Source organism: Vigna umbellata, chromosome 2, assembly GCF_029865625.1.
Source record: "Vigna umbellata cultivar VRB3 chromosome 2, Vumbellata_1.0, whole genome shotgun sequence".
Classification (NCBI taxonomy): domain Eukaryota; kingdom Viridiplantae; phylum Streptophyta; class Magnoliopsida; order Fabales; family Fabaceae; genus Vigna; species Vigna umbellata.
In genome coordinates, this window is record NC_142166.1 from 8,371,829 (window position 1) to 8,387,533 (window position 15,705).

Consider the following 15,705-nt stretch of genomic DNA (forward strand, 5'->3'; position numbering starts at 1 on the left):
TTTTCAAGTTGGCGCAAATTTTTTTACGGAAATTTCTTAAATGGGTGGATTTTATAAATATTATCAATATGAGTAATATGAGTAAGTAGTATCTTATGAGAAAATAAAATCAAATACAGAACGAAAACAAGAAACCAGATTGATTAATTAGTTATTTCCAATATTAATTCTTTAGGTATGTTTCCATTTTTTATTCTAAAAATATTATTAAGTATTTTATTTTATAAGGCTTTATTACTAATTCTTCATTTTATTCATAAATCTAACAATATAATTGGTATCAGGTTAGTTTATCATTAATTACAAGAAATTTTGTTTATAAAATTTGTGGTTTAATTAATTTTTATTTAATTATTTTTAAAAGATAATAAAATTTAAAGCAACTAAAAAAAGTTAAATTTGAAAAAAAATACTTCATGAAAGGTAAAATTAAATAAAAATATGAACATAAAAAAATCCCCTTATACATCAGTATTCAAAAGTATTGTGCAATATGTCAGAGTAAAGTTGCAATTAAGACCAAAATATTGCAATATTTTATTACCTATATAAAACAAAATATCACTATAAATTTCTATATATGATACAAGATTACATTAGACCAATTAGACTAATTTGATGTAAGAATTAAATAAAGCATCCCGGAAGAAGACAAAATCCTATCGGTGGTTCACTTATCCATTCATGAATCTTGAATTGGAAGAAACGTCCGTATGTAGGATGAAAAAATTTCAAAGCCACATATCTCAATTCATTATTAATTACTCATAATATATTAGAATGAATTTTTTTCAAGATATTTTTAATTTTAAATCTTTTTATACACAAATAGTTTTCAATCTTAAGAAAAATTATGTGCATGAGTATATTAAAATAACATTTGTATTTGTTACAGTTTAGAAACAATATAATAGGAAGTTCAAATATTCTTCGAGATCACATATAATCCACCGAAAACAAATTCAACTATACTAGATATTAATATTATTGAAAAGTAACTTTAAATTTAACTCTATTAAAATATACCAAGATTATAATATATAAATAATAAATCTTATTTTATTAAACTTATGCTGTGAAATTAAGTTAAGATTAAATTTTATTTTTTTTAATAAATTCAATTTCAAGATAAAGTAAAAGTTATACATTTTGGATTCTCTGTTTTTTCTATGTTGTTCCTCTATGTTGTGTCTTCAAAATAACGATGGACACTAATTTTGGTTTTAAAACATATTGAATTTCTTTTTAAAATATTAACATAAGTGTAACGCTAAACATAATATATAACACTAAAAACCATTAGAGAATCTCAATTGTATCTATATATTACAATTTAATCATGTTAAAGGGGATGGACGCGCCCAAACACAATTATCTTAGTGTAGTATTTCTTTTATTTTTAGTAAAGTATGTGTAAAAAGTGTTAGGTATGTGATAGATAGGAGGGACTTTTAGTCCTATATATAGACATATCAACATCTCTTGTAAGGCACTTTTGAGAATATTGAATTGCATTTATGTAGAGATGACTCCAGAACCAATTCACCCTTGGGCCATACTGGAAGAACCCAAGACTAGGACCTCCTGATACTACTCACGACATGGTTCAATCCTCTCTACTTGAGAATGATTGACCATTGTAGTTTCAGGATAACCCTCAAGACTGAGTTTCCATGCAAATCATTCTAAAACACACCAAGGGCACCACCATGGATCTTCTCCTTGAAGATCATGGAATTATGTCCAATAACATAGAGCACCACCATGTAACCTCCCTTTGAGATCCATGGAATTACGTTCACTAACATAGGGCACCACCATTTAACCTCCTTTGAGATCCATGGAATTACGTCCATCAACCATACTGTCACTTTGAAACTTAACTCAAGACATGAACAACCAAATACCATAATATTATCACATTGAATCCAAACATATAACCTCACTGATCATACAATATCATAGATACTTTTACACCATTCTAATAATCAAAACATAGTTCAAGGTTATCATAAAATAGGAATAAAAAGAATAAAAACAGATTCTAGGCAAGTCGCTCAGCGCACCAAACTCGTTGTGTGAATAACAAAAACAATGGGTTTTACTCACTCACATTCGCTCAACGCACCAAGTCTGTGCGCTATGCTAAACTGAAAATTCTGCTACACACTATCAGACCCTAAACCCTCGCATAACACCCCAAATTCGCTATACGAATTAAACTAGCATTTTCAAGGCAACCACCAGTCGCACAGCGCCCAGATTTGCTATGCGAATCACCAAACAGAGAGGAACCCTCTCTAGCCATTCGCACAACGCACCAACTCGTTGTGTGAATGCCCTGACAAAGAGCATCTCGCTAGGGTGACTCGTTGTGCGAAACAATTCGCTCAGCGAGTCTGCATAATCTGCAGAACGCAAATTCTGCAGAATTATGCAACTCACACACTCTTTACCATTTCTAGTCATTTTCCCCAACTTCTAACACCCCTAATTCGTGTTTTATACTTAATTAAACTTGTCTAATTGATCCTAAACATTCCTACTACATTTCTAAAGGGATTACTACTCAACTTTTACTCCTCAACATCAATTTCCACAACTTGAAGATCCCAAACCCAAATCTAACTCTTTGTACCTATTTGGACCACTTTGGTGACTCAAACAAGTCACAATGCAGAACAATTATGTGCGAATGCCCTGACAGAGAGCATCTCGCTAGGGTGACTCGTTGTGCGAAACAATTAGCTCAGCGAGTCTGCATAATCTGCAGAACGCAAATTCTGCAAAATTATGCAACTCACACACTCTTTACCATTTCTAGTCATTTTCCCCAACTTCTAACACCCCTAATTCGTGTTTTATACTTAATTAAACTTGTCTAATTGATCCTAAACGTTCCTACTACATTTCTAAAGGGATTACTACTCAACTTTTACTCCTCAACATCAATTTCCACAACTTGAAGATCCCAAACACAAATCTAACTCTTTGTACCTATTTGGACCACTTTGGTGACTCAAACAAGTCACAATGCATTGGTTAAGTATGCCCCCAACAACCCAAAAATACTCTAGACCTCTAATGCTTAAAATCATTATCTCACTTCCTCTCAAAATGAACTAAACCTTAACAGAACACCAAGTTTTCTACCTATTCATTGTTACAATAGATCTCTCACCCCAAACACTTTCAACATGATTATTACAGAAATTAGATACATCCAAAACAGTTTACAATCATCACACTCCAGTTTCACAATCATACATTCCAGCACATGGAACTAAATATTCCTCAATCAAAGCACAACGCCAACAACATAGCAGTGCAAAAATCAATATACATACATCACATGCAACCCATTAAAAACGTATTCTAGCTCCCCTTACCTTAAGGTTTCATAGCTAAGCTCACAACTTCATTCAACAGTGCCTGACTCAGCAAGAACTCAACCAAACCCTACAAACCACCCAATGGGTGATAGAACAGCTCTTTAGAGCTAAGTTTTGACAAGAAATTGAAGGAAAAGATTTCTAGTTACATGAAATCAGTAGAATAGCATGCCCTAGGTTCCAAAACAGAGGAGGAAAAGGAAGAACTACTTACCGGTCCGAATGAAAGAAGTAATCGGTTCAAAATAAAGCCCTCTACGCTATGGACGCTTGGGCACCACCTAAACGAACATGCACTCAGTCAGTGAGTGTGGAGGTTAGAGAGAAGGAGGAGAACTTAGAAGAACTTGAGATTTTAGAGATATAGTGGAAGTAGCTAATGAACCAGATTGTTTAGAAATCTATTTTATACTAAAATAAAAATATGGTTCTATTAGTCTAATACAGTAACCCATTCTTTTAAATCCCAAATTTTGGGTTCTCACAGTTTTTTTTTTAATTCAGTCAGGATGTGCATCCATCTATTTGTTTTATTTGTGCTGTATATTTGTAAAAATCCATTAATATTATTTGTCATTCGTTTTTGCAAAAATACGTTAATAAAAAGAACTTGTATTTTTTCACTTTCATAAAATTTAAAATTGAAATTAAACTTCGGTTTTCATCTTGGTTCATTGCAACCATTAAATAAAAAAACTTTTCCTCATAACCTTCAATAATTTTAAATTCACCTCCACAGGGTTGTTAATATTCAAACACCACATAAATGGTGTCATCCTAATCCGATCCACATGACACTGTCGGAGTAAACGATTCATTTCAATAATTATCGATGAATCCATCGAGATAAGAAGTCGCCACTACAAAAAAAATCATAAAAATTTATTACTAACTACAATCCGTAAGATAATTAAATAATATATAAACAAAAAATTTAAGTTTTTTCTTACACTTGCTTTTTTCCCTTCCATTGCAACGGCCCTAACAAGACAACATTCCACACTCAATTATATCATTCAACTTAATGAAAACCAAAAACACAGAGTAAAACACAATGTCAGGGCTCGCCCATTTTTACTTACACCAAAATGTAAGGGTTTCTCTTTGGATGACAGACCCACACAAAGGATGGAAGGGTTGAACGCTGTGGGTAGGGTAAAGATGGAACACACAGCCACAGAGATCCTCCAAGGTTTCAACGCACGTTTTGAAGAAGGAGGAGAGAACGAAACCGAGGATGGAAGCTTCGAAGACGGAAAGAGAACGAAGGCTTGAACGAACGAGAAGAAGGACGACACAGCGAGAGAGAAGACGGACGAGAGAGAAGGCTTGAACGAAGGAGAAGAAGCAAGGCTTGAACGAACGTCTTTCGCACCCTAAACCGCCAAGTCCCAAATCTTAAAAATTTAATCTAGAAAACCCAAAATACCCCTCGCCCCGGTTCCCTTTCTCTGGTTTATTTTCAATTCACTGAGCCAATGCACAGCTGCCACGTGGCCGTTGTCAAAACTGTATCAAACTTTTGTTGTCCAAATAACATTTTCCTTATTCTTTACACTACATTCCAACTTTTGACTCCATTAACACTATTTAACTGTTTTTTTTTTATCACTTTATCTATTAAATTCCATGTTTTAAATATTAGTTAAATATTTTTAAAGTAAGATGACTTACTATCACACAAATGTCCATGTTCAATTAATACAATAGTTCAAATTAAAACAAGTTTCAAAAATACTCATGGTATACATTTATTTACCATCCTAAAATATGTGTAAACAAATAAATATATAATAAAGTAAATTTTGACATAAATAAGTAAATTATTTACAATTTAAAATAGATTTTTTTAATTTCAATTTATTTTATTTAAAATATTTGTGTGTGTGATTTATTTTAAGACATAAAAAAATGTTTTTTTTCCTGACTTTAATTTTATTAAATGACTATCTAACTAGAAATCGGATGAAAATAAAATTAAAAAAATATATAAAAAAATTAATGCTTTAAATATCAATTATTTTTTAATAACTTACTAAATGATTAAATGATTAAAAATCATAAAAAGATAACTAAGATTGAGAATATAGTATAAAAAAATTTAAAATTTTAAATATAAGTTATTCTTTAATTATATTGAAAATATATTTAAAAAAATGTAATAATGGTTACAATGTATTTATGGATCCAAATTTAAAAAAAATTAAACTCAACTAATTTTTAAAATTGTCTATCACGGATCAAATTTATTAAGAAATAATTCTAACTTTAAAGATAATTGACACTGAAGATTTTAAATTTGAGAAAATAATAGTGTTATTTAATAACTAAATTATAAATTATTAGATATTAAATGATAGAGTTGAGATATATTTTTATTTTTATGATAAATCAATTTAAAAATAATACTTTAAAAAGACAAATTTTTATATCAAAATGTAAATAATTTGTATTATCAATAAATATTATTTTTCAAATAATATCATTTTAAGAGAAATTAGTATAAAAATCTAGGTAGTATATTATAATTGTGTTCATTTGAGATGATACATTTGAAGGAGAGTCAAGGAATGAATTTGAGTGAATTTGAATGGATGGATTTTAGTTGTTTCTTTTAAGAAAGTTGGAAGTAAAATAGATGGAGTTGGGAGTGATGTTTTTGTGAGTGATTTTATGATAGATAAAAAAGATTATTATTACATTAATATATAGGATTACTATTTTACCTTTCAAGTTAAAATTAATATATTACTTATTATTATTATTATTATATATATATATATATTTATATTGAAATCACGAAAAAACACTAGAGGATGGTAAATAATGTTTTAAAACTTTTTTGCAAAGCGACTAATAGGTTTATAGGAGATATAATGGGTATGTATATGAAAGTATTTTAAAAACAAAGCAATAAAGCACAGATTCTATAGTGGGTCACTCAACTAGAGCTATGTTCAATTCTTATTTAAGAACTCTTAAGAGATTCCATTAATTTGTAATAACTTTTAAGGGATTCCATTAATTTTTAAGAAGATTACACAAGTTTTACTTTCCTAAGTTTACAACCAGTATTAGCATCATTCCTTGTTCACCTAATCAACACAGCTAATCCGAGTTTAACCACTCCTAGTATATAAGTATTTTAATCACTTATAGCATCAACCATAAACAATTATCTAGACTGATTAACTCAATTAAACTAAATATAAAGTATTTTAATTCTCTTCATAATATCTAACATAATTAGTATTATAAGAGCAAATATATGTTAATAACTCTCAATAATAGGATAAAATCAATAAAAAAAAAATCAAACATTTTACACATGTTGTGTCTAATTTATGTTCATGCTCAAAATACTTTCTAATAACCAAGTTATTAAGACTTTCCAACAACCAAGTTATTACGAGCTTTTGAGTTATAAATTAGTGATTAAAAAAATTAAATATGTACTTCTTTTAATATTAGTATATAAGTTTTTGAATTTTCATGAATGAAAATAAACAAGGGGATGAAGTTAGTAATATTAGTGGTGCGATTAGAAAAAGTATTTGTTTGTTGGCTTCCTCAAGCAGTCTAAAACACGCATCTCTATATATTCTTTTAGGGGTTAGGAAGTTAAATCTTGAACATTCCTATTATCTAATTACGTATTAGTAATTACGTATTAATTGGTATTATAAATAAATGTTTACCGGAATTTCGGAACATTCGTGTTTGTTCTTATTGTCGCCGATGTTCTAAATTATCAAAGAAATAGTTTATTTTAATTTCCAGTTTGAAGTTTATATTTTTATATTATTATTTGTTATTGAAAAATAATAACATGAATTGTTTCAACATTGACTATTTAAGGAAGCTATTATGTAAGATATTATTTAACACAAAACAAAAGAAGAATTGAGCTATCAAGATTTAATTATTCTCAAACAAGAAAACGTGGTGTGTTTGGAACCACGTTCATAAAGTAACAGTGTGTTATGCTATAGACATCTTACAATCTTTAAATATTTATCCCTAACGTTCATTAGTGAAAAAGAGTATGAGAAATAGAGTAAATATCAAGATTGTTAGGTTAAAAAATATAGAAAAAGAAAGTAAAAAAAAAGATTAGATATAGATTAATGATAAAATTATTTAGCTGAAAAAAATAAGAAAAATAGATATAAATGAGTGAAAACGTTAAGTTGAAAGAATAGTAAACAGTAGATTGAAGAGAGACATTATTTGGAGAAAAATAATAAAAAAATAATTTTTACAGTCATTTTACTAGAATATAGTTTCTTATTTATAATATTGAAATTATTATTACTTAATTCCATTACTTATATAGTTTCCTAATATTCCCATTTTCTTATATGTAACATCAAAAGAGATGATACATTGACAACCTTAATCATTTATTGTATTCATATTTAATATTTTTCTATAATCACTATTATAATTATTACGCTGAAAAAATAATATTGACATGATTTATTTTGAAATAAGAAAATTAATAGCAAAACACACTGTTACTTCCACATTACATATCTCTTCTACTAAAGTATAGGGAAATTGTGAGTTCAAGAACTCTACATACATAACATGAAACAAGAGACTCAACTGGAAATGCAAACAGGAAATGCAAACATCTATAACTCAAATGTACACAATAACGATGATGTTCCTAATGTGAAGTCCAACACATTTAGCCGTCAATGAACTGTTTTGTATAAACACGGTGCCGCCGCTCCCTTGCATAGATGACCCAGAAGATCAAAGACAGCATTACAGCCGCAGATACCAAAACCAATCCAATATAAATCAATTCACTATTCGTCTGCAGGCCAGGACAGTGATCGTGGCTGATGTCTGTGAATGTTTTCCGCACAAAAGTGCAGTCTTGCAGATCAACCAAAAATGGACCATAGTGATACAACCCGTAGCTTATATTCACTGCAGCTTCCATTTGCCCGTAAATCGTCGGCGTCATCCGACCGGGCGTCTGACAAATGCCTGACGAAGAAACCTCACAGGTATAGTTCTTCCACACCTGTTTCAGACAACATTTCATCATTACCAATTTTCTTTCGGGAATATTCTGAAAAACATGATCTTATGAACGCATGTGTAGTAGAACCATCAAGCTTAGACATGATGAGAGTCATGAATAGCTATTTACAATGGGATAGAGGTTGATTGATCATCACAAAGAAAAGATTGTCTGAATATTTTGAAAGAAACAGGCATGACTGAGTTAGACTCACTGATTATCCTATCCCTATGGATTTCAATCAAAGGTTGATGCTTCTTTAAGGTGTGTCATTCACAGATCCTAAGAGATATAGAAGAGTAGTGGATAACTCATTTACCTCACGATCACATGACCTGATCTTACCTTTGTCGTTGGAGTTGGTATTAAATTTATGCAGAACCCTAACATTGACCGCTGGAATGTTGTCATACACATTCTTAAATATATCGAAGAGGCTCCTAAACAAGGATTGTTGAATAAAGATAAAGAAGACTGCCAAATTTCTGAATATTGTTATCTTGATTGGGCAAAGATGTCTTACAGAGAAATATTCTAGAAGTGCATATTGGGTATCTATTGGTGGAAATATGATTTCTCTTAAGAGTAAGAAACGAAAATGTTATTGTTCGGTCTAGTGGAAAAACTGAATATAGAATTGTGGCCTCAGGAACTTGTGTGAATTAAACAACTGATTCAAGAGTTAAAATTTCTTGAAACTCAACAAATGAAATTATATTGTGATAGTCCCCTCCATATTGTGTTGAACTAACCATATAGAGATCGAGTGTCATTTTGCTCAAAAGAAGTTTATCTCAGGAGACTTCTACTGAATTCATTAACTCTAGTATTAACTTGAGAAGGCCTCGAATTCAATTTAAAAAGTTTCAAGTGAGGTGCATACGATCTAGAGAGGTCTAGGTGGTACCCTATACACAGTTTTGTACCTTTTTCAGTCTCAAATATTTATATCAAAGATGTTCATCAGTGGAAAAACTTGAACAGACTGATTTCCTCCTAAACTTAAGTGTCTGCCCGAGGCCTTCAAGTGGAGTGGTTCAACATGGGTTTGGTGTGTTATGTGGCAAAACAATCTACTTTTGGGTCAAATTCATGTACTTTAGGTGTAAGTTTTAGCATATTGGTTGAATGGGTTGCAACCATAGTTATAAAAACCAACCCAATGGGTTAATAGGTTCATCAGTGGTTGAATCAATAGGTTGCTAAATAAAATGGATGACTATTTTACGTAATGAACCATTAAGGTGATTTAATGGGTATTTTTCTTATCTTACAACATGTGTGTGTGCCTAAGCTTTTCATTCCTGGACATAGAATTACTTTTCAAAATCTTAAAATATTCCTTACCTCTGCAGCATTGTCCAAGGGAACTTCCCCGGGTGCACACGACCGATTAGTAAGGTCAGCATTAAATGGATTACAAAGAGGAGGCATCAAGGGGCCTGATTGATTGTAATACAAGGGTCCAGCAGCAGGTGGGAAATTCCTGTTCGTGACATTGGAAACAACGTTGTCAACTAATTTAACAAGCTGATGAGTCACTTCCCTGGTCCGTGTCAAGGTTTCCTGGGCAGTCGCATTATCTACACACGGAAGAATTTCATCCAAGGCTGTCTGTGCAGTAGGGTTCTGCACCCACTCATCCATGGCAACACATGTATCTTCAACCACACTGGTGCAAATACGCAATAAAATAGCTTTTTGTTATACATGTGCAACACAAGTGATTATAGCAGAAAATGGACTTCATCAAATGAGTGACTCATAATAGACGAGTTAACAGAGTAACCGCAAAGGTGAAAACTAAAGTTCAATACAAATTCTACAAAATAGAAGGGACTTACTTGTGAAGAAAGAGAAATATACCACAAAGTATAAATGTGCCAGCAACAAGAATCCAACCAATGAGGATCAAGCTGCAGTCATTAAAAGAACATGATTTACTGACTGGTGATTAGATGGGACAAACTATTAAGAATTACAAAGTCCAGAAATAAAAAAAGATTAGAAAAATGTTCAACTAGTTTAACTTACAAGTACACAAGACCTTGCAGACCAAATATTGATAATACTGCAGAAAGTTGTGACCACAAAAACAATCACATGAGACGACAAAAAATCTTTATCATTGAGACAGAAAATAGAACCAGAAACAAGTACTAAAACAGGATAAAAGAAACGTACAGAATCCAACAAATGCAAGAAAGAGCATAACAGCAGCAAGAATAACCAGAGCCAGTCTCCTACAGCACATAATATATAATTGTCAGAAAAAAAAAAGACATTTTAAAACCTCAAATCAAATCAAGATTACTAACTAACATTGCATCTATGACATCTCTAATTGTCTCTGAATTATCTTTAGTCTTGCTGGAAAGTTCTACAGCAGAAGAATTAATCTTAGTCTTAATATCGTCAATCTCCTTCTGAACATCAGCAGGCAAAAAAACGGCATCAACTCCAATCTTCTTAGCTGCATCAAGATAATCTGACACATTCCTGAGGTTTTCAGCGGTGAAGTCTGCCTGACTCACCACATATTCCAGAGTGTTTATGGTGCTCCCGTGAAACTTCCCCTGAGAGGTGTAAAGAAGGACACATCCAACTCTAACACAACAATCACACACATTTAGAAAACCTTAAAAGTCATATGAATCAAAGATAACATATTATGTGCCAGAGAAAGAGAGATACATTGCTGCAACGGTGAAGAGGATGAGGAAGATCAAGGATAAAGCATAGGCCAGACGTGAATAACCGTAAGGCTCTCTTGGACAACAGCAGTAGCACAAACAGATTATGGATAAACTAAGTCCAAAAATCACAAACCAGACTGCAGCAACAACAAAGAAGGGAACCGCAGTGAAAATAACCGACTGCACCAAAAGACAACAAGGCAGCCAAATATTATTAATAGTTCCAATGCAGTCAAATAATTACAACATAGCAATTTTCGGCTACCCTCTCTACTATTTCAGATATGATTGATAGAATTAAAATAATTTGAGTCGTTTCCAACTTAAATTACATTAAATTCTATAGAAGTTCTGTTGTCAGGTTTCTCAAAAAACTAAAATACATAAACTAATTTTATTCTGGCTTGTTTTCTTATTTTCTTCTAGCTGGGAAATTTACCTAGAACTTAGAAACAAAAAAAAACTAATAAAAATTGGAAACAAATGACAAGCACCAAGTTAGAAGCATAATTTAAAATTAAGAAAAAGAATGGTCATGCGTGATCAAGGAAAGTTAGGTGGGAACGGAAAGTGAGTCACTCTCAACATAAACACAGATTTTTTTATAAAAGTTTTCTCATGCCAGTTCTCAAAAAACTGAAATGCATAAATTGAGTTTAGGTTATACGAAATAAGTTATTTTATCCTCTTATTTTTTAGCTAAATTTATCCAAATGAACTAGCAAATAAAAGACACCGATAAAAAGCATGATTTTTAGAAGATAAAAAAAAGTCATGAGTGGTGGGTATTAAAGGTTAGGTAGGAACTGACAGCAATGTAGTGGCGATTGCTGATATTCCAACCACCGGTGTAACGGTTAAAGTTGTCCGAAGGGTCCTTCCTCGTAGTTCTTCTCTGAGCCAATATCAGAGACGTGTTGCTCGGAGCATCTTCATCCATCGATCTCCTCGTTTTCCACGGTAGCACCTTCGGGAACTCTCCCCAACCACCACCCTCAACTCCATCTGAAATACACCCAGAAAACAAAAACACAAACAAAGCACACCCATTTCAGAAAAATAAAAACTTCGAAACGGACAAGGGAAAGTAAAAAAAAAAAAAACCTTGATAACGCAAGGAATGGAAATCAGAGGTTTCAACGGCGGCGGAGAAAGAGAAGAACGATAAAGGTAGGAGAAGGGTGAGAAGGAAGAGAAGTGAAGGGTGTGGTGTGAAGCATGTCATAATGGTTTAGTGGGTTTTGGTTAGATAAGTGGGTTTTTTTTCTTTTTCTTCTTGCGGTTTCCCCAGAGCTTCTTCTTCTGGTTCTGGAGAGAGGCACAGAGAAAGAGCGTGGGAGGGAGAAGAACAGAGAGAGACAGCGTTGTTGGTGTGTGAGATGATAAGAAGTTTTTGGAAGATAGTTTATTTTGAGGTGAGATCTTCGGCATTTCGTGTCTTCCGAAACAGACACTTCGTATTTGTACTTGTAGGCCCTTCATTCACCCTTTGTTTACTTCAAAATCGTGTTTACTTCAAAACCGCCTGACCAAAATACCCTCGTCTTTTCTCCTTTTTTCCTTCTCACTCCTCCAATGACACTTTTGTCCTCCTCTACTTTCAAAACTATTTATCACTTTTTTGTTTTATTATTATTATTTTTTGAAATTTGGTTCATTTATTTATGAAACCTCAATTAAATTCTTTAATTTTAAAATCACAATGGTGACTGGTTTAACGTCGATCTAATTCTTTTCGTTTTAAAATTTTAATAGTGTCATTTGTTGAGATTTATCCGTTTTATGAACAGTCAATTTGGTTATAAATACTATTTTATAAATTAATGGTTAATAATTTTATTAATGGATGAAAGAGGACTACATTAATATATTTTAAAAATTTTAAATTGAATTTTTATTGGTGATGAAATTAAATATAATAAAATAATTAAATAATGAAAACGTTGCATTAAGTGAATTTCTATCGAAATAATATGGTTAAAGAAAATCATAAGCCTATGGTTGAATACGGATTGATAATTTTGGTCGATTTCTTAATGATAAATCAAATTGAAACCTATTTAAAGATATAAAAGATAAAATTAAGTGATTTATGGTATATTTATAAAATAGTGGAAAAAATATCTTTTTACCAAGATAGAAGTCATTCATCCAAAGGAAAGTTATTTGACAAATAAATAGAGAAAGATGTCATTTATTCCTTTTAATAAGTAAAACATGGAAAGTTGAAACTAATTAGGGAAAATGTTTTTCTTCAAGTAAATCAATTGAATCTTTCATAAATGATATTGTGTAGTAAATAAAAATATTTAAATAATTGTTTGAATAATTTTTTGTATAGAGTTTTAATTGTATAACAATAGCCTAAAATGATACATTAAGAGATAATTTAGTGATTTAACTATATTTATAACATTAATTTATAACAAAAAAATTATTCATCAAATTTGTGTTAATAGTAGACTCAAACACTAAAACACTCCATGTCAAATTGAAAAACATAATTAAATCATAAACACTACAAACTCTACGGTCGAGTTTATTTGGTTCATTTTATTATTCTTTTTAATTGTATGAAACCAAAATCCTAAAAAAAACATTATTATTTTGTAATTTAATTTTCTATCATTAAACATTTATGAAGAAAACTTAGAGTCTATTTCTCATAAAAATAAAATTAAAATCCTTAAGTTTTTATGTTGAATTCTTATTATGTTAATACAATATACAAAGTTTATATTTTTCTGTACTTTAAAGATAAAACTTGTTTTATAAAAAAAAATAATGATAAAATTGTTTTCAAGAAAAAGCAATTTATATAATATATAATTTAAAATCCAAACGTGCGGAAAGCATGGTGTGCTTGGCTACTCAGCTTGACATAGAATGAATGGGCCATACTGTAAGTGAGAAAAGGTTGAATCACTTTCATACTAATTTTGTCCAAGAGTAACTGTAAGATTATTTTTTATTTAGTTAAAAAAAAGTGACTATTAATAAAGTACTAATGAATTAATTATATTATTTAAAATAACATTGAATATATTTCTTTCTCAAATTACTTTTATGAATTATATTTAATTTATAAATTAAATTTTTTAGAATGAAAACTTAATAATCAAAGCGTATATGTAAGTACAAATGAGTTTCTTTATATATAATAGAAAATATAAAAACAGTTTATATAAGTTAAAATTAAATTACGTATAAATTAAAATGAAATTTGTAAAAAATGTATATATAATTTTCTATGAATTAAGTTTTATGTAAATTAATTTTAATACGAAGAATTTAATTTCAATCATTTTCGTATTTTTTAGAATGTTTTATAAAGAAACTGATACAAACAACTTCAAAACTGTAAGGAAACGATAACGAAAAAGGCTCTTAATAAATTTGTGGTCCAGTTGATAGCCACGGAATAGGATATTTTCAGTTACGATGTCGGCATGTTTCTATATTAAGAGGGCAGCGACAAATCGTTTTAAACGGTACAATTTCAAAATTTTAGATAATTTAGATGTTTTCAATTTAAATTTAGTTTGTATAGAAAAAATTAATTTCTACTATATGTAAAAAATAATTTGTTTCGGGTAATATGGTCCGTGTCATAAATTAATTATCACTGGAGAAGATACTGCTTTAACAAAATCATAATTCTTAAAAAGATTATAAAAAATAACTAGTTAAGTTTAATATATAACTGGTAAAAGAAGGGCATTTTGGTACAAAAAAAAATAGAAAAGCAACGAAACCCTAACTTCACTGTAGTCGCAACGTGATTTGGTATAACGAAATCGAAATATAAAATTGGTTGCAAAAACGTGGTGACCTAGCATGTCCTAACCATCACCATTTTCAATTTTAGATGTTTGATGTTGCACAGTGTTAAACTATTCAGAATTACAACACCCCAAATTCTACTTGAGAAGTGTTGAATATATATGGTGCTACGTGTTTTGATTACGTGGTTATGTTCTTAGTTATGCTTGGATACGAAAACAAGGGTTAAGATTAAGATAATGAAGGTTCATTATTCTATTGGTGGCTTCTTAATCACATATTTGAACTTGCGATTCTTTCATTTTGGTGTTTTCAACTTTAGTTTATTATCTTTATGAATACTTTATACGACGGTAACATGATATGCTAGCTGTTGCTTATTAGATAGTGACACACATTCATCCACGTTATTTTGGGACCATATTCTTATAGGCTATATTCGGCACAAAAGTCAAAATAAAGAAAAAATAAAACAATATATTGAATGCTTCTTAGGAAGATGCTTCCACCTTGCTTTCATTCATTTATAAAGCCTTAAGTTAAGATTGTCAATTTATTTGCTTTCTTGAATTCTTTGAGACTATCATCAATGTTACGTCTGATTTCTGAAATTTCTTTTCTAAGCCTCCCTTTGGCAGTGTATGCTTATTTATCCACTATATTTAATCCTCATATCATACACAGTTGTTTGTCTTCAAATATGAATTATGATTCAATGCTAGCTAGTACACAAATTATATTTATCTATTTTAAAATGAGTATTATATAGGAATTAAAAATAACGGTTTTTAATTCT

The 15,705-nt window shown here is 30.6% G+C and overlaps 1 protein-coding gene across 1 annotated transcript; it reads right to left on the reverse strand.

Annotated features, from left to right (window-relative positions):
• Positions 1 to 7,848: 7,848 nt before the first annotated feature.
• Positions 7,849 to 12,569, reverse strand: LOC124849020 (uncharacterized). Its single transcript, XM_047326863.2, has 9 exons — positions 12,231 to 12,569; positions 11,938 to 12,131; positions 11,125 to 11,306; positions 10,753 to 11,037; positions 10,615 to 10,673; positions 10,465 to 10,501; positions 10,275 to 10,346; positions 9,778 to 10,102; positions 7,849 to 8,430 (listed from the first exon to the last, which is right to left on the reverse strand). Exons 1-9 carry the CDS (start codon positions 12,349 to 12,351, stop codon positions 8,086 to 8,088), a joined length of 1,620 nt encoding a protein of 539 aa, XP_047182819.2. The 5' UTR covers positions 12,352 to 12,569; the 3' UTR covers positions 7,849 to 8,085.
• Between the last annotated feature and the right edge of the window lie 3,136 nt (positions 12,570 to 15,705).